The sequence below is a fragment of the Gymnogyps californianus genome, chromosome 28 (assembly GCF_018139145.2).
Source record: "Gymnogyps californianus isolate 813 chromosome 28, ASM1813914v2, whole genome shotgun sequence".
Lineage (NCBI taxonomy): Eukaryota > Metazoa > Chordata > Aves > Accipitriformes > Cathartidae > Gymnogyps > Gymnogyps californianus.
Genome location: NC_059498.1, coordinates 2,239,844 through 2,259,065, shown reverse-complemented (window position 1 = coordinate 2,259,065; position 19,222 = coordinate 2,239,844). Strand labels below are relative to the sequence as shown.

At 42.4% G+C, this 19,222-nt stretch overlaps 1 protein-coding gene across 4 annotated transcripts; it reads right to left on the bottom strand.

Moving 5' to 3' along the window:
* Positions 1 to 641: 641 nt before the first annotated feature.
* Positions 642 to 18,518, bottom strand: MEIOC (meiosis specific with coiled-coil domain). Of its 4 annotated transcripts, XM_050911978.1 has the most exons (9): positions 18,456 to 18,518; positions 16,719 to 16,844; positions 15,278 to 15,435; positions 15,043 to 15,147; positions 11,638 to 13,495; positions 9,841 to 9,975; positions 5,678 to 5,858; positions 2,037 to 2,245; positions 642 to 1,128 (listed from the first exon to the last, which is right to left on the bottom strand). In XM_050911978.1, the coding sequence occupies exons 1-9, from the start codon at positions 18,459 to 18,461 to the stop codon at positions 1,075 to 1,077; spliced, it is 2,832 nt and encodes a 943-aa protein (XP_050767935.1). In that variant the 5' UTR covers positions 18,462 to 18,518; the 3' UTR covers positions 642 to 1,074. The 4 variants fall into 4 exon arrangements, with proteins under 4 accessions (XP_050767935.1, XP_050767937.1, XP_050767936.1 ...); XM_050911979.1 differs by having other exon boundaries at positions 1,070 to 2,245; XM_050911980.1 differs by lacking the exons at positions 15,278 to 15,435; positions 18,456 to 18,518 and having other exon boundaries at positions 16,719 to 16,790.
* Positions 18,519 to 19,222: the final 704 nt, after the last annotated feature.

Sequence of the window (19,222 nt, the reverse complement as noted above, 5' to 3'; positions counted from 1 at the left end):
TGTTGGAAACCCAAAAGTGTGCTGTAGCCTTGTGTAAAGGCACAAACACGTCAATCAACTGCACTTGAAGGGTTTAAGCTGCCCTTGAGCCCATTTCAGCACAGCCGGTGCTTCCCAGCTTGCAAGGCTGCAGGTCTGCCTTCAAACCACTGGGCTGCTGTAACCGACTGGCGGGAATTTTTGGTATTGCTTCAGGGCCCAGGCAGACGCTGCCTCTGGAGAGCTGAACGCCGATGCTGGACTGATGCGGGATATTCAGGAGTGCATTACTGGCATCGACACCAAGAAATTTATAGAGTAGGAATACTCCAGACAGACTCCTAAGATTTCTAGCGCAGATACTGAAATTGTTGCATAAGCTTTCTCTGGCAGTACAGAGCTTGTAACTAACGAGACACTTGGAGGGAGAAAAAAAATCCACCACTTTGGCTTCACTGCACTGATAAAATTTTCCCTTGGTGTGTCTAATGTTACAGTCATTTCTCTCCACCAGAGAGTAATTTCAGTATCACCATTGCTTTACACCTCCTTAATGTACTTCAATAACTAACTGAAAATTACAGTCCCCATTAACGGATCAAGTTCTAGGAGCTGAGGCTATGAAGACAATCGCAGAACAAATGCTCTTCAACAAAAGCTAGTTTATTTCTTACCAGACAGACTAAAGTCAGTACAGCATTGCTTTTAACATCAACATATCCTAGGTTAAACTTAACAAATCTTAATGCAGTGACTTGTGGTATGAAGATGTGCTTTGTTCTCCTGCCCCAATAAACTCACGCTGGCAGTGCTTTTGGTCATTTCAGTGATCAAAATGGTTACCCCCACTTTCTGCTGCATTCTCATTCGGTTTCTTTCTCACATCATCTAATGACAATTTATGTGCTGCGATCACACCTTTTGCATATCAGGATTTCCAGAAGTAGGAAGAACAGAGACATTTAAAATATCAGGGTGTCTAGGCAGGGACAGCTGAATAAATTTAATCCACACATTATAAACGCGATGCTCCAAGTGTTAAAACCCCGTATCTCCTGAGCCACATAATACCAACATTTCGTATCGGTGAATAAGTTACTTATATTCCGTACAGATTAAGATATGCAGATAAACACCACGTATTAATAGCTGTCAAAAATGCAGAGGTAAATTAATAAGTCTCAAATATGACAACCAAATTTCAAACCAAACTAGTGAAAGAGTAACTTTAAGAAATTTCAGAACTTTGTGATACCTCTTCCAATTTTAAAGTGAAGGTATTAAAAACAATACTCATTATTTCAGCTGCTGCACAGCTTTTTAAAGGATAATCCTGTGTGCGTGTCATATTTTGATTATGTTTAAATACTTTAAAACAGAGGTTCTTTTTTTCCCAAGAGCATGCCCAAATGACTTGAACACATGTACTAAATTGCATGGTTTCACAACAATTTTGTCATACCAGTAATTTAGTAGAACCTGGTGCATCTCCTTTCACAAACTTAGATTCTAAAATCTCAAATTCATAAATATTTATATTTTAAATATTTAATTTTACATGAATATTGGGTATTCGTAGCATTTTTCCCTCCTGTTTCCAGGTTTTAGTTCGATAAGGAAACCATTTTTACATCACAATCTTATCTGATACTGACCGGACACCCCGTTAGACTACAGTCTTTAAGAATCATTATTTTAAAACCTATTTCCTAAAGCAAAACTAAAAGAAGTTATCGGAAGAGTTGTACGCCAGGGTTCACCTGCAGAAGTTAAATAATATCTTGGCTGTTAATTAATTAGTCTGATTGTTTTTTAAGTTAACATTCACCAGTTTGGCTTTACAATACTCTGACGCTGCCTGTCACGTTAACAGTTTAAGTAGAACCCGAGAGCCCTTAAAGCAAATTCAACTTCTCATCCAGATACAGCTTTAAATATGAATATTAGTAGTTCAAACTTTACAAATAATTAAAAAGAATTAGCGTATCATCTCTCACACATACACACTGTGGAGTGTGTTTTTGCATGCAACTGGTATTTCGTTAGTGCTTGCTTACTTCAGCCCTCTGATTTAGGATGCTGCAGCTGTTCGTGATTTCGCACACTTTTTCTTCAGGTTGCACCGTCTCCCGAAGAGCTTTCTCTGGATCTGGTTTTCCAGCTGAAGATTTCGGTAAGGTCATCTGGAGCGCGCACCAGAGAGTTGTACGTGCTTTACGTGTTGCTACGCTCATCTCTTTAATTGCCAAAGCAAGAGCAAACACATCTGCAGGGAGGAAATGGCATTTTAATCTTTATTACACAGGTCATCAGCAAGCAGTATTTGGGATTAATTCACCCTGGCAATGCTAAGAAGAGCATAACTTTTTAGGCCCTTTTTAGTGTCTGATTTTGTCTGTCTCTTTGTAAGGTTGTAAAAGTTGAATCTGAGAAAGCAGTGATTTTTATGCCCTCATACAAAGAGGCAGGTATATGGAATTTAGGTACTTATTTTGTTAAAGCTCCTACTTAGCTGTCACCTATTATCAGGAGCACCTAAAGCCTTATGGTCAGCTCTGGTTTTGAAAGTATTCCACGTACACACATACTAAAGGCATCTCGCCCCTTCCTGCGCGAGCTCATTGCTGAATGTTCACAGCAACCCCTCCACATCCACAAAGTGGATCCTTTGCCCATCTTGCCTAAGAAATTATTAAGACAGGTGAAGGAATAGCTCATTTATGGCACTTTATTAAGGCATACAGATCATGGTCTGCAAACGTGTCAAACCCCCCACTTTAAAATAAAGAGTAAGGTGGTGCAGTGGTCCATTTATTCAACAGCAATGACTTAATGCATAGAGAATGCTTTGATTTTAATTCCAGCCTGTGTGTGAAGAAACAAATTCAATACCCTCTTCTAGGCACTGGAGTTTTCAGGCAGAACTTGCATGTTATTCTGGGGTGGGGGCACACTCACTCCTCTTGGAGCTGGTTCACATTACGCTGTACAATGCGCTGCACAGACAGCACGCGTGCACTTGCCTCCCTGGTCAAACGCTTCCATGGGGTTTGGAAGCAGTGGAAGACTTTAAGTCAAAGTCTGCTCTTCCAAGGGCTCACGCTCAGTAAGCATGACTGCAGTTTTATTTTACTGCAAAAACCTGGCACCTACCTTCAATCAATATTCTTGGATTCACTGTTCCAGGTGGAAGCATGCCCCTCCTGGAGCTACTGGTAGTGCCTCAGAAAAGGGCAGAATTTAAGGCCTAACCTTACCCCTCACCATCCCTCTTCACCAGCTCATCTGGCTCTCACTCCCCAGGCTGGTTTCCGTGAAATCCATTCTGAGACATCCCTCCTTCCTTCTGCACAGAGTGACCACTGATTCCTCTACAGTTACCACTGTAGCTGGAAGGAGTGGGACAGAAATTGATTTAGGTAACTGTGAAGAATCACCATGAAAATCCACTTGTCCAACACAAGTGTCAGCCATCCAAAGAATTTCAGAAGGTAGTGTTTGGAAGGATAACTCCAGAGAAATAAAGGACAGAATACAGAGTGGGAGGACGTGATTATCAGGTTTTGTATTTTCAAAATTCCAATTTCCACACCAAGCTTTGTGGAATCAAGAAGAGACCACAGGAATGGTGTCATCTGGGCTGCCTAGAAGAAGCTAAGAAACAAGTGACACTCACATAAATGTGCATCTCAAAGCTGTAAGATATGCTTGGCATTTGGGTCACTAACAGGGAAGAACGGAAAATCCCACAGTAATAAGGAAGAGTTGTTTTAAAGTCTTTGGCTGAATGCAGTGCCTGAGAGTTAGACATTAAAAAGGTCTTTTCTCCCCTCAGAAGATGATCTGTAACATCAATATCCTTCTGAAAGATCTTGAAAACTAAATCTGGGGCAATCTCAAAGCAGAGGTGTGGTCAGACAGCTCTGAAAGGCTTGATGGTTGTTCTTGGTGACAGATGGCACTCCATAAAACCCTTTTTCTGATCATTGTGATTTCTTCCAGAACTTCATTAAGTGGTCAAAAACATTTACAAACAACTGCCAGATACCTCATACAGTTCCACAACTTCAGTGTGTAATAGCAGAATTTTTCAGACCCATGTTGTCCATGAATACAACTGATATGAGGCAGCTCAGATCCATCTGCTTCCCACTGAAGTAAATCTATGTTGCAACTAAAGCGGGGGAGCTGGGAGAAGAGAAGACCACGGCTCATGTATGAATTTTGTTTAAATCAAACCTCCCGGAACAGAGGACACAATAGACAGATCCTGCCTGGTAAGACAGATACTTAATATCACATCAGATGAAATAGAAGGGTGCTGTGGAAACAGGGTTGGGGCGGGGAAAACCTCAAACAAAACAAAACTATTAACAACAAGAAAGCTCTGCCAAAGAGAGGAGATGCACAGCTTCAGGCATTTTCCTCAAGGCTTTCCCAGACATGCAGCAAATATAGTTACTCCATTCAATAATCTACTGTTGGAAAAATCCTCCCCAACTGCCACAACAGGCTAACACATCTTGGAGACAGCCAGTATGGAGAGTAGACAAAGAAAGTGCAACCCTTCTAGTTAAGTAATCAGATCCCATTGTGCAAAGCCCACTTCTTTCTCTTCTCTTCTCTTCTCAAAGCAGGTGGAGCAGGGAGCAGATCTCGAGGTCTGACAGCTACTCTTTCCCAAATTACTCGGTTCCAAAGAGCTCACTGATCTGGTTAAGCAGTGCCAAGTAAAGCCAGCACCAATTATTTTCATGGGCTTCAACACCCAAAAAACCCTCTTCATCTTAACAAGTCACATAATTTTCAAGCAAGGTAAATAGAAACAAGAATGACGGTGAACAGGTGAAAAGAAAAATTGCTATAGTGTATCTTTTGAAGTAAACTTGAGAATTACAGAACTGCATGGTGGCACACCCCAAAGAAGTAAAATAATCCACCTAATTCAGTTGTGGAAAGAAAGGCAGGAATTGAACAGAGGACTCAGAAATGTAAGAATGCTTCCAACACAAAGCAGTAGGTCAGACCATCACAGGCAGCAGGAATTTATTCTGACTTGCATCTAAGAGAGAAGGGAATCTGCCATTCTGCCTGTGCACTAGTGAAAGATTAAGCTGAATATTCTGCATATTTTGGATACCATTAAGAACAAAAACATTCTGACCAATATATTTTTGTGTATCCATCCAAAATATGATTTGTATTTTACGTCAATCTATGACAGAACACGCTTGAAGAGGAAATCCATTCATAACGCAAGGCTATCTTGGTCTCTTTGCACAGATTCAGCACGGAGATGCCAAGGAAGTTCTACATAGAAGTACTGACAGGGCTAGAGGGGTGACAGGAACAGGAATATGAGGGACAGCGAGAAGAAAGAGGCAATTAGCTTAATATCATCTCCAATCCCAAATGGCATTACAAAAAAACTCCACTACCTTTTCATTACTTGCTAGTTTATTAATTGAATAAAGGCACTCCAACTTGATTTAACCCATTTGTCTTTAAAACTCAGTTTTAGTATCCTCTCAAAACAGTCATCTAAACCCCATACAGTCTACCTTTCTCAGAGCTCTAGACACTGAAAAGTAAATTAAAACTTTAATACAAATCCCTTCACACTTATTCTTTTTTATAGACTTGCAATATGTGTAGAATTTTTCAGCTACCTTATAAAAGTACGTAAGCATAGTTATACCTCTGTCATCTTGGCATCTGGGAGCTCCTTGCCTCTGTCGATTTGAAGCATTTACAATTTCATCTTTTCTACGTGACTGCACTACATGAATTACCTCCAGATGTTTATCAAGAGCAGTAGAAATGTTAGCATGAAGGGGAGAACTGCGAAGGCGCTCCATTTTTCCCAGTAAAGTCACAACCTAATGAACATTTCACATGTTACAGGAGTTCAAACTACACTCGACTTACAAGAAAATTAACTAAATTAGGAAGAACAGATTAATGATAACCATTACTTCCTTTTGAGAACAGTTCATAAAGTTATAGTTGAAGTAGTTTTAAATTCTTACCTAGGATTTCTTCTTCTCCAAAACCGAAGCTGTAGAATACCTGGGTGTGCACAGCACAACAGCAAAGCTAAAATACCCAAATATTAGGACACCCAGCTTACTAGTTAATCATAGATACATACAACTTGGAGACAACCATGTAACAGGAGGTGGTTCCATGACAATGTGCATTCCTCTGAATCAAGACCACTGTGGTCCTTCCTTCCATCAGCACTGCTGCAATTATCTGGGTGAAAACTAATCCCACAAAGACTGGCCAGTTTTCACCCAGACGATCTCCTTGTGCTGTGCCAGAGCAAAGCAACGGGCAATGCGGGAAAGCAGCAGTCTCAGTTTGGATTGGCTAAAGCTGCTGTGGAACCACACGTGTAGGCTGACTTTCAGGATGGATCCTCAACACTACAGGAGCTCTTTCAGAGAATATCGAGCACAAGCATTCAGAAATAATTCAGTTTTGTTTAGTCAATTGAAAATCTGCATCTTTGTTGTCTTGTTTATCTTACAACAGTCACATTACTATGAATTTCCCCTTGGTGAGCAATTCCTCAACCATGGTTCACAGACCACTGAAGAACCTCGTTGTCTGCAGAAAGAGATAAAACTAAAAATTCCAAAATTGTAATGTTCGTTGGCAATGGCTACACTTGATGACCTATAAATAAGCCTGATGATAAATGGTCATCCACAGGTTAAAAATAAGAAACAGAGGGTCTGGGAGCACAGTGCAAAGCAAAGTTCTTGATGTTTCCTTGCAACAGAACGACTGCAGGCTTCCCTAGGAAAAGGACTGGCATGGAGTTTTTAAAAGGTAAGAAAGGGTGACTAACAAAGGCATTTGAACAAGGACAATTTGCCCAATCTGCCCCAAGTATCCTCAGAGCAGCCTGTTGGCCAAGACAGTTATTTTGGTAACAGCATCCACAACAACGGAACAGAGCAGCCACTCCTTGCTAAGGGCTCAGGAGAGAGCGTTCAGGAAGGAGCAAGCTCCCACTGCCAGACTTGTCCTGCTCTCCCTTGGATCTGGCAAAAGCCGGGGGCAGGGTGGGGTGGGGGGCAAACGTAGGCAGGAATAAACTGCGCAAGTTACTGTGACAGCAGCAACAACCAATAAACTCAAAAAGTGACATTTCACATTTATAAGGAAGCTGAGAGTTTAAAAAAAAGTGAAGGGAGAACTTCACACGAACAACTGAGGAATAAGTCACTAGGATAGGAAACTAAAGTAGGTAAGATTGATTGAAAATCACTAGATTTGTTTCTGAAGAAAAGGCCAGATTTTAAGGAGTGGCATAGTAGGATCACGTAAGCAAGTGAAACAAAGTAAGATGAACCTGACAGTCATTCCCCAGTCTTACTTAATAGTATGTCCACATCCACAAAAGGACTTAGGTTCTGAAGACCTGGTTTTCAGGTACCACAACCTCATCCAGGGGTCCACAGCTGATAGTTAAATGCCTACGTTCTTTATACTAAGCCTGCGAGAAGCACTAGGTGTCTAAAAGCAAAATCCACAAAAGTCAGCAAAGCTGGGCTGCCCCAGCAACCCAACGGGAACCACTGAAGGCTGAAATGTTTGCTTTCCCATCCCCTTAGGTTTTTCAGAGGTTCATCCTGCACTCCCAAGACACTTCCTTCCCCTCACAACTCAGAGGCATTAACTAAACCTGCCCTTCTCTTGCAAAGCACAACTGATACATTTTGACTGTCACAGGGCTTGCCGAGTAATTCAGATCCTTAACTGGGAAAAGCAGCAAGCCACCAGCGACGCTGAGGCTGACTGCTGGAGTGGCAGGGTCCCAGCGGAACAGCCAGCAAAGCCACGGACCCTGCAGTCTAGAAGTGAGCACACACCATGGGGTAAGGACTGACGTTTCAGGCCCAGCTTTGATGACTGTTCTTCACAAAACAATGTATTTGGAGCAGGGACTGTAATGCTTTCCCGAGCCCATACAGATACCCTCACTACTAGAAATAAGCTCCTATTTCCTCTCTCTGGCAAAAATCATTATCAGTCCAGAATAGAAGAGCTTCAACAGGACAAGCTGAATGTCCAGTCTCAGAGTACCCCACAGTGGGGTGACTATGGCATTCTCCAGTTACAATGGAGCTGTGGATTTACATCTCCCCAGACACAATGGAGATGAGATACAGTCTGTAGAGAGGAGATCCTGGTTTAAAGTTTGTTCTTTGACTACTAAATGGTTTTAATAGCTACTGATGACATAGTGAAGGAAGCTACTGTCACCTCTCCATCAGCTATGCTTTGTTCTGGAACTGAAAGCGACCGCAAGTGGAAGTCTTAAATGAGAAAACCAAAGTAAAGTGTGTGACCACCAAGAGGATTTAACTAGATGCTCCACACTACAAGGACTTAATCCCAGATTCAGCCAGCTCAACCTCCACTTGAACCTTTGTACCAGTGTTTCTCTTTGGCGGTCACTAAGCTTTTTGATGTTAGAATCCAGGTTCAACAGCCCCATTGTGCTTTTAAGCATTCTTAAAACTACTTTTCAATTGCTACGTAACAAGTGTTTGAGGTTCTATACCCTGAAGCTTGGTTCCTCAAATGGCTAGAAAAGATTAAGTCCTTTTATAGATGCAGTTTTAAAGTACTAGGACAAGGACAGGCAAACCTTCCGATAGTGGAAACTTCCTAACACTGTTCTTTTGGGGTTCATAAAACAGTAGTTTAAGAAGTGTACAGTAAGCCTATCAACAAGTCTTTCACTATACTCTCTACTCAGCTGTATGAACAAAACCAGGCAGTTGCACAAGACAGATTTCAGCAGGCAGTAAGCAGACATGGCTCCACAGCTTATTTCACCTGTGCAAGACTGGTAGGAAAGACTGCTTCTTAGCACCGCTGCCTTGGGAGCGGCTGATCTCAGCAGTACTGGTTCCTCCAAGAACCAGCATTTCTCAGAACAGCAGCTGCTGCCTTTAATCCCATGCCCCCTCGCCAGGGCAAGCTTTGGCTCTGTGCTTTCAGCCCACATTTCGCCTCCTTATGCAGCATGAGCATCCTGGCTCTGGCCTCTCAGCCTCAGAAGAGCCAGATCAGACCCTCACTACTCTGCTGGCAGCACATATCAGCTCTGCCTGTGCTCACCTCCTCCCTCTAGTCTCCCTTGCAGAATTCTGCGCGGGCTGCTGCCTCACAAAGCAGCACGATACTGCACACTGGCACCATCGTTTGGCCACAGAGCCACAGGCAGCTCAGAAGACACCAGTCATGCTTGCCCTACAGGTTATGGCTGTTTGGCTTAAGCAGCAAACTAATAACTTAGAAATTCAGGCTGAAGTTGCATCAAATAACCATTCTGCATTAAAAAATACAAGACTCTCAAGCAAATATATATCAAAGTCTTACAAACATTAATTAAACTTGCTTTTTTCCCCACAAATACCTCCTCTAATACAGTGTCTACAAACCTATAGTGAACATTTCTCTGCTGAGCTGCTCAAAACAGAAGAGCTCAAAATGCAGGCACATCTTAGAGCTGTGCAAGCAGTTATGCTAGATGACTGGATTCTGGCATCTCATGCACGCTCTTGTACTGGAAACCACATCCTCCTGGCATGTATGGATGTAAACGTGAGCCTCAGCCACTCAGTGGGTTCCCTGGTAACGGCAGCAGTGAACCTGGAGCTGTAGAAATTCTAGCAGGGACTGCTGAAACATTATTCCCTGCATAGCATTTAAGAACAAAGCTATTTTGGGAAAAGCTGCTCTGATCATCTTACATATCTTATACTACACTTTAAGTTCTGTGTCGTAAGTTCAATAGATTTTTTTTTTTTTTTTTTTTTTTTTAGTCCTACAACTCACTCTGGCTTGTTCACGTAGCTGATCCACAATTAAGCGATCAACTCTTGATGGGTTTGATGTCAGCCTTGGAATTGGAGTGTTGTTAGCACTGGAAACCTTTTTCCCTTGGAAATTCTTAGCAAGAGCTGATTCAGTCTGCAGGAAAACAAAAGAATAACTCCCTAAGAATGTAAGCTACAAAGTGTGCTTTATTACAGAAACAAGAAAAAATATCAGGTATACAATTTCTTTCCCTTAGGGTTTTAGATTTTTTTAAAAGCAGATAATGAGGATTCAGGCATTTGGGATTTAACCATTTGGTAAGACAATCACCTGTTTTAAGTGAAAAACCGCTTTACTCAAAGCAGTTCAACTAAAGTAATTATGCCAACATAATGTGTTTCAGAAGTGCTATGTCTTCTCACACTCTGACTACAGCCTGTACTAATTTTGCCTGTAGATAAAATGGAGGGAAGTCAGAATTACAAGGCAAAAAAGAATGAGCAAACAGATGTGGACCTCACCCACAAAATTAAAATAAAATTAAGTCAGCAATTAACCTAAATTTTGTACAGATTAGTCAAACTACAGAAAACTTTTTTTTGTTCTGTTAAAATGAAATCATATTTTATTCAGCCATCAGAAAATTACTTTGAAACCTGACTGCAAGATTTCAAATTTCAGTCTCTCTCACCCCATTGTTATGTCACTCTGGAACACCTGTAACAATATACAGCTAGCTAAATCTGTTTTAAAAATGCATTTCTTAGATTGTCTTGTGGTGGTCCACATACAGCTGCAGCCTAATTTTCTCCACACCCCCACAACCCCCCCACTTCTCAGCATGTGTCAACTCTTTCTCTTTTGCACTTTTCTATGCAAGCCTAGACATCAATCTCTCCTCCTCAAGTCAAGCTCATTCTCTCTCTAACCCCTCTATTCCAAGCAACAACTGGCTTTTGTCAGGAAACACTTTGGCAAAAAAACCCCGTTACATCCCCTCACAATTAAGTTTCTTTCGGCGGACTGGCACAATAGAGCTTCCACAAAGAAGCCGACAGCCAAATGGCCAGCCTCTGTGATTCCCAGGTAACATTTGGTCAAGCTTCCCTCTCAAAGTCACAGCTCCAGATCATTTTTCAATTTCAATACCAGCTAAACTGATGAAATTAAGACAGATTTTACATTCAACAAGGGTAGCCTGAAGCACTTCCGCTGATGACCAAAAAGGGCAATGGCTTTAAGTAGGGCTTCATACAGAACTACCTGAATCTTTTAGTTCAAGTGTTCTAATGTTACCCTTTCTTTGGCCTCCGTTTCTGGGGGAAAAAAAGAGCCCCTCCAAATACATCTTAGGTTTAAAACTTCAGGGAAACAGCACGTGAGAACTCCACATTGAAAGAACTAAAAGTGTAGGGCCTAAGAATTTTAATTAATTCTTGAAAGGATTAAAGTTTAGTCCCAATTCAACATATAATTAATGGATTTGCTTTCAAAGTTTCCAGATGCATTGTATTTATTGTGTTAAAAAAAAGTGTAACATGGCTTTCTTAGTCATACAACACACCTTCCTCAACCCCAACACAGAGACTGAAAAAGTCACTGAATTCCTGCTTTAAGTGCAACATTCAATACAACATTAGTTATGCTCCCAGCCAGGCTACAAACCTTCAAAACTTCTGTTTTCAGTCCCAAATATACAGGGAAGCAAACTTTTTAAACTTTGAAGTCCCATTAAGCATTTCAACTGGACTGAGTAGGATAAGATCTACATCAAATCTGTGATATGGCACATTAATTTGGTTTGGTTTTTTTTACCTTCTTTCTTTCTTTCTCCAAAGCTCTCCACTGTTCATAACATTCTTCTAGTCTAACATGAAGTTCGCTGGCAGGCCCACTACGGGTTTTAACTTGCCTTTGAAATCCAAATGCTGGTACAAAACCAGAAAAAGAAGTGTCACCATACATCTTATCATTAAAGTAAGGGTAGAAGCGTTTTAAATCATTGCGGGAGAACAAGTCGTGAGACTCCATCAGAGGGACAATGGAACGGCCAAATAGGCGAGCTGATCTCACGGGGAATGCACTTGAACCAAGCTGCTGATGACGTCTAAAGTCACCCATCATGCAATTGTTGGAAAAGCTTGGAGCCTGTAGGCAAGTCACAGGATTGATGGTGTTACTGTCTCCGCTCCCCTGCCTGAGATTAAACTGACCCTGAGACTCCATTAAATCTTGGTACATGTTCTGCAACAACCCATCTGCATGTTTTTGTCCTTCCAGATCATAATGCTCACTCTGTGGCTTCAACTGGAAACGGTGTTTGTTCATATTTTCAATGATCCCAAACTGCTGAGCTGAATAATTGTCACAGAATCCGTTTGGCTGCTTTAATTTCTTTTCACTTAAATACTCAATGAGATTCTCTTCTCCACTCCTAACTAGTGCTTCCATGCAAGCAGCAGACCGAGCTCGTTCTGCTGTGTTATAACCAAAATCAAGACTTGAAAAAACCGAAGCATTATCTTGACAGTACTTGTGAAATAAATTACTATTTAAAGGGAAATTTGAAGATGATAACTGAAAAAAATCATTAGAATGACTGGAACTTTTTGGAAAAGCAGGTAAATGATTATTCAGTTTCAACAAAGGACTTGGATTCTGAAATGGGACAGAAGCAGCGGTTTTAGTTTGAATGTTCATCCAAGCTGGCCTTACATTAGCACCTGCTGACGGGTTTGCTGAGTTTGGTAATAATGGAAGTGATTTACAGTATTCAGAATTCTGAAGATCGGACTTCGAAAACTGCTGCTTTTCTACACCATTTGCACAGTCACTATTCCCTGGACAAGCTGCAAAAGATTTTAGTCCATATTCAAATTTTTGCCCAAAATCAGTGCAGAAAGAAGCTTCATTTGCAAATTGTTTTTCTGATAGAAGTCCTACAGCCTTGGGAAATGTAAAGTTTTGCTGATCTGAAATTCTATCTTCTATTTTTTTCTGAGTTCCTGATTTAACTTGAAATAATTTAGTATAGGGTTCTGTGTCCAGAGATGGTGCCTCAGTGGTTCCATTTACTAACTTACTTTCTTGGAGGCTACAATTGGTGCTCTTGTTAGGCTTTGCTTTACTAGCATGAGAATATTCAGTGTATCTACTATAATCTGCATTTTCATTATATCTGTGAAACTGCGGAAGAAACGTTTCTGCCCGCTTTTGGTGCAACTGTGCATCTGCTCCTTTGGGACACACCTTCTCCCTTCCGTAAGAATAAGCATTGGCTCCCGAGTCTTTGATTACTTCTGAATACCCAACTTGGGGTGTAAAGGTGTTTTTTATGTATGGATAGTTCTGATATACGGGTGTTGTCTTAATATTCTCATTAGTCTGCATGTTGCAACAGTTGGCATGATCATTCCTAGAAGGGTATAAACACTGCTCTTCAAGGTCCATGCCAGTAAACCCACAATAACAGTCGTCTACTTTTTGCTGCGATGCAAGATTACCGCTTTGCAAGTACTGTTTTTCAGCAGCAGATACGGATTCGCTACTATAAAAACCCTGTTGTGAGACAGCTGCAACAACTGGTCTTTTAGTTTCTGGCAACAGGTCATGGTGGTCTACAATTCTGGTTGTGTTCATAGGCCATACTGACTTAAAGTTGGAAGGGCAACTCCTTGAAAAAAAACAAGAAATACACAGTTAGATTCTTATCTGTGGTGCTCCTCTTCCATCCTCAAATGCAGGAAAAGGTTTAAAAACCCAATTCTTCCCCCAACCATTCTCTCGATTGATTCAACGATGCCTTACTCCAACTTCTATCCACTACTGTCATCTTCGCAGTTTCCCTTAACTAGATGAGAAAACGGATTCTGGCTTGTCTAAACCCACCCACATACCTCAGTAGCTATGTACAATGCCTTCAAGCTGCAAGTAATGCGTACATTCCAAATTATGGTCAGTCAGTCCTGTCAAGAGATTTACTATCTGTCACCACCAAAATACTCCTGGTTAAGCAACAAGTTAAGATAACGATACTTCCGAAACTACCCACAACCTTTCAAAGCCATGTCCTAAGCACTCCAGACAAAACACTTCTCTGTATAGTCTTGCTTACTGCTTCAGAATTGCCTGTGTTTTACACTGGCTTACACTGCTTCCTGCAGGTAAATCAAGAATAAACATCTCAGCACATTTCCTTTCCTTCTGCTAATTACCATGGATTAACACAGGACAATCAATCACTGACTGTCAAGGAAAACTGTAAACAGACTAAGGAAAGAATGGAATTGTGGCTAGAAGTCATTACAGTCACAGCCAAATTTGGCAGTACCGAAAACAGAAATCCAACCTTAACTGTCTGAAGCAAAGGAATTAGTAAGCTATCTCCTCATCAAGACTGACTCTCTCTAAAGCTTTCCCTCCCTTCAGCCACATAACTCAGCACAGATACAGAAATCATTGGAATTTTGGGAGAAGACAGAACGGAAGAGTGGTGCCTGGCTTGGGAACCTTGAGAACTGGGTTCCCTTTCTTATCCCTTAGACCTAGAACGCTCAGATTCAGGCAAAAGACAGTGAGCTCTCTAAGTACCTTGGGGATGCTGGATCCGAATCCTTCTGTGTCAAGTTATTATGACTATTTAATAGTTTCTTCTGGTGCTAGAACATAGGCATAATAAATCTGACATTTAGGTATGCAAATATTGCTTAGGTAGCACTAACATCAAAAAACTTTCATTTTGTATGGAATTCTTCTCTCCTGCCAGTTCAGGGAAGTGTGAAACAGTATGATTTCGTGTTTTGTGTATTCCTTCTGTGAACTGAAATTAATTAAGAAAGAAACCTAAAGTCTGAATTCAATCTTGATCTTAAAAAAAAAAAAAAAAAAAGCCAAGGCATATATTCAAGGAGATTTATTTGAATACAGCATTTCCACAACCCTTGTTAAGGACTTATTTAAAAAATGCCAATTAAAAAGTTCCGTAAATACCAGAAAGCCAGAAGCTACCATGTAATTTGAGTACCTAGAGAAAAGCTTTCAAGTATCACAAGTGAAATAGAAGATTAGGGGGAAGGAAGGGAAACCGCAAAGAGCATGAAGACTTGCCAGCAGCAGATGCAAAGATGACTAACGGAACACAGATACTGAGATCAGCGAGGGTAGTTTTTGTCAGTTTTTGTCAAGAGAATGCCAGCAGTGCTTGCATGGCAACACACTCACCCCTCAGCACAATATGGCTGCGATTTATCTTGTTCTTCCAAGATGTTGGACACAAGTCCATATAAATCTGTTTCACTGCCATAATCGTTCCTTTCAGGCTGAATCCTGAAAACGAATTGCATATTAATTAAAACAATTACTTCATTCAAAATATTTCATAAGGTAGATTAAACAAAAAGATATAATCCATCTACTCCATCAACACACACATTCTCTCTCTGTTAAAAATGGCTACCTGGACTTTATATTAATCTGAGAAGCAGCAGGCTGCTTAGTATCATCTCCATAGGCAGACCAGGGTGCATATAAAAGGGAAGAGTCCACAGGTGCAGAGTACTCTGATGTTGAAAGGGAAGAACTGTAGGTCTGAGGTAGCTCTACATTTTCTTCATTCTGCATTTTATGTACAATAAAAGCACTGATTTTAATATTAAACACATCAAATTGTCATTTCATCATCCTACGCGGTTGCAACTGAGTTCACTCTTGGAGTAACCAGAGCATGAGAAGCAAGCAAGTCACATACTTTTTGACATAATGCTACAGGTAACTTCTGCTGGTGACTACTGCCCAGCGCATATATGCATACGAGCAAAAATTTCAGGCCATGTCAGCCTAAACCGTCTGCACCAGTTTCTAATAGATGATCACTGACAGGAGTCAGGAGACATCCCCTTCCCCCCAATCATTACAGGTTATTTAAGCTACTGAAGAAAACGTACAGCCAATCCTTTTCTAGAGGAAAGGTCTTCTACCCAGTTTAAGTGAAAAGGAGCATTTGCTTGTTTGGTTTAAACATGGTATGCTTTCTTAGCTCTTAGTAAGTGAAAAAATTAATGGTGTTTTCACAGGGTTAAGTGTTAAAGATACACGATATACTCCTTTACAGAGCAAAGTAGTCTAGCAGCTACAGAAAGCAACACACAAAACCAGGTTTTATTCCCAGTAAGGCTTTCTGCCTAACTACAGACAGGTCTCTCTACTTCACGTCTCAGTTCCCCATGTCTGTAAAATACTTCTGTAAGCAAAAAAAGATGTCCAGTTACTGGACTGAAGGACACGGAAGAACAAAGCCACGTGAATCTTGGATAGAATAAGTAATAGGTCTATTCTTGAAGGTACTGGGAATGAGTTTTCATTCATTTATTTGAGTCTTTTACCTCAGCGAAAGTTTATGGCTACAAAAGGCAAAATTAAAAGAGAGATACGATGTACTTAACTGTCCTGGTATTTTCTACTGGTCAGACTAAGAACTCCCCGCTCAACAGGCTGGTTTATACGAACGTTTGGACTCTACATCTGTGATATGCCATACAAATATCTGTTGCAATACCTAAGCTTCTCCTTCTTACCGACTTCTCAGTTTTCCTAAAAATAGTAATTTGCTCCTCACTTTGTCTACAATTGTTTGTTATGTTTACGTTAAGAACACAGTGAAATACTACTTTACTAAACACCACATATTCCTTCATCTGTGACTGTATTAAAAAAAAAAGTGTCACCATCCTTTCTGATGAACATTACCACCATGGACATTTATTATCAATAAATCAAACATGGTGATATATGCTCATTGGTATAAGCAACTGTATTAGAAATATTTTCTGACCATTTTGTTTACAAGCAACCCGAACTCCTACACAGATATAAAAAAATTTGTTTATAATCAACTGAACCTGCGATTTGTAGCAACCATATAGCGAGCCAGAGCCTGTTATTACGTTACTGAATACATCAGTCAGCCTCCCGCCAGCTTCTGTGCTACTCCAGCAGCGACTGCCACCTCTGAACGCAACTTTAGGCTATGCAAGACAAGGAAAAAAAAGTGGTAGGACATAGTTATACACAGACCTGAGAGTTGTAGATTTTATACCAACATTAACTTCTTTAACACTTTAATTTACCTGTGAATATTGCTCCATCTCAGTTTTCAAGGAATTAGTTCTACATATTGACATTAGAACATTTTCATATTTACCCTTAGAGAAAAGCTTAACCCAACAAACCACAAGAAATTCACGAGGTGTTTAGAGACAGAGGTGGTGCAGATTGAGAGGAAACCTGCATTCTCGCCGTTTACACTAGCTGAGCTTCCAAAAGGCTGAACCACCACAGAAGAACATCAACTACAGCAGTGGGGGAATTATCATCCCTTCCACCAACAACAGCAGAGGAGTCATTTAGCCTTCCGTGCATCGTGGAAAGGACGCACCTCTCATCCTTTCATCACTGTTCCTATTACATTGTTTACGTTACACGAACACATGTATGCGCACTTTCAGATTTCAGGAGCTAGAATTTTGCTATAACACACACTGGGAGCTACGGTGGAAATATGCCCCATTCTATAACTATGGGAGAAACAACTTCCACCTAAGAAACACCCCTCTCCCCATCACCAACCTGGAAGTGCTCAGAAACAGGTGGCCAGTGGGAGCAAGGAATGAAAACAACACAAAAAGTTAGGCATCTTTTCTTCCCTTCTTCAGACGGTGAGGTACACAAGGAAAATATAAAACTAAAATAAAACTGACTAGCTAAAAAAACCTTTAGGTCACAAATTAAAGTGAAGTTATTTGCATAATATTTAAAATATTACCATAGCAGCTCATGTGAAATGCTTACTAAATTCAGAAAAAGTTCAAGTTTCACAGGACTAGCGTTCCAAAAAGTATTCTGAATAAGCACTCCTCTCTATAAAAAGTTGTTCTATAGCTACCCGAGGATGAAAACAGACTCTACATTTAACATATGTGGTCTACAACACGATCTTCCTTCTAGTTTATGCCGCAGTTAGACCGATGTATTAACACACTCGGACACATTTTTCTCAGACACATTTTACAAATATGTGAACACGTAAAGCCAGAATTAGTGTGGAGCACAGCTCCATTTCTTATACTAATTATGCCACATTTTCTCCTTAGTTCTCTCCTTGTTCAGTAAGGACACCTAGCACTTACATGATTTGTGATCTCAAAGAATGCAGAAACGTGTAAGTACAGTGAGCTGCTACAGATTTGGGACACCCCCACACCCCCACCAAACCATACACACTCATTTTTTTTCCCAAATGGAACTTTTTCAGGACACTGGAAAGCGTTTTCCCCGACACTTTTCAGCTCAGTTTCACAGCACCCGTCACCACAAGACAGGCCCAGGTCTAGGCGGCCCGGGGCCTCAGGCGGCCCCACACAGGAGGGCGCCGCGGCTCTGAGAAAAGCCCGGTCATGGCAGCAGACACACTGCAGGGGAAAGGGCGCGAAGCCTCCCCCAGCCTCAGCCCTGCTCGGTTACCGGCACCCAGGCGAAGTCCGAGCCCCGGGACAGCTCCAACCGTCCGCTGGGTTTCTGACAGGAGGAGTCGCCCAGCCCAGCCTCTCCCCAGCCCATGGCGCGGCCCCGTCCCTCACCTCCATGGGCGACCCCCGGGACAGCGGCTGCGACGGCGGCTACCCGCAGCGCGCGCGGCCGCCAGCCCCGCGCGCGGCCATGGCGGGCCGCCTGAGGCGACGGGCGGCCGTTAGCCTCCCGCCCGGCCAACCGCCGCCCCGCCCCTCGCGCTCGAGAGGATTGGCCAACGCCTCAGCCGCCTAACCAATGAGGAGCCGCTCAGCTCCCTCGCACCTCCCCGCACCGCGTGACCCGCTCTGTCCTCCACGCGGTTAGGAGACATCGAGAGCCCATAGCTAGTCGCATGGCAATAGAGCTTTATTTCTATTGGCCCCTATCCGCCCACACCTAGCCAATGAAAAATTACCTCGCTCATCCCTCCCGCCAATGAGGGGCCGCGGAGGCGTTGTTCACCCGGAGACAGCGCCGCGGCCGTTGAAGCGGTCTCGGCCCTGGGCCCGGGCCAGGAGCGCGGCGGCCCCGAGCGGCCCCTCCGCGCCGGGCGCTGCCCCGGCACCTCCCTGAGAGCTGCCCGGCTGCCGCGTCGGGGCAGGGCCTGAGGCAGCCCCGGGCCCTGTTTGCCCCTCAGGCCCTGCCACCCCCGGGTCCTGCCACCCCCGGGTCCTGTCAGCAAGGCTGCCCTCAGCTGCTGCCACCTCGGCTCTGCGCTGACAGTCCTGCCCTGGGCCAAACTGCCCCCGCGACTCCACGGTCCTGAGCGTCGCCCACGGGAGCGAGAGGAAACCTCTGTCACTGGTGACAGAGCAGTCCCCGGCCTCGCACCGTG

What these genes read in the sequence shown, in the direction of transcription:
- MEIOC (XM_050911978.1), bottom strand. An exon ending in TGGAGAAAGAAAGAAAGAAG is followed by an intron (nt 9,976 to 11,637) that starts GTAAAAAAAACC and finishes GTTTTCCTGCAG; the next exon opens with ACTGAATCAGCTCTTGCTAA. An exon ending in AGCTACGTGAACAAGCCAGA is followed by an intron (nt 5,859 to 9,840) that starts GTGAGTTGTAGG and finishes AATGTTCATTAG; the next exon opens with GTTGTGACTTTACTGGGAAA.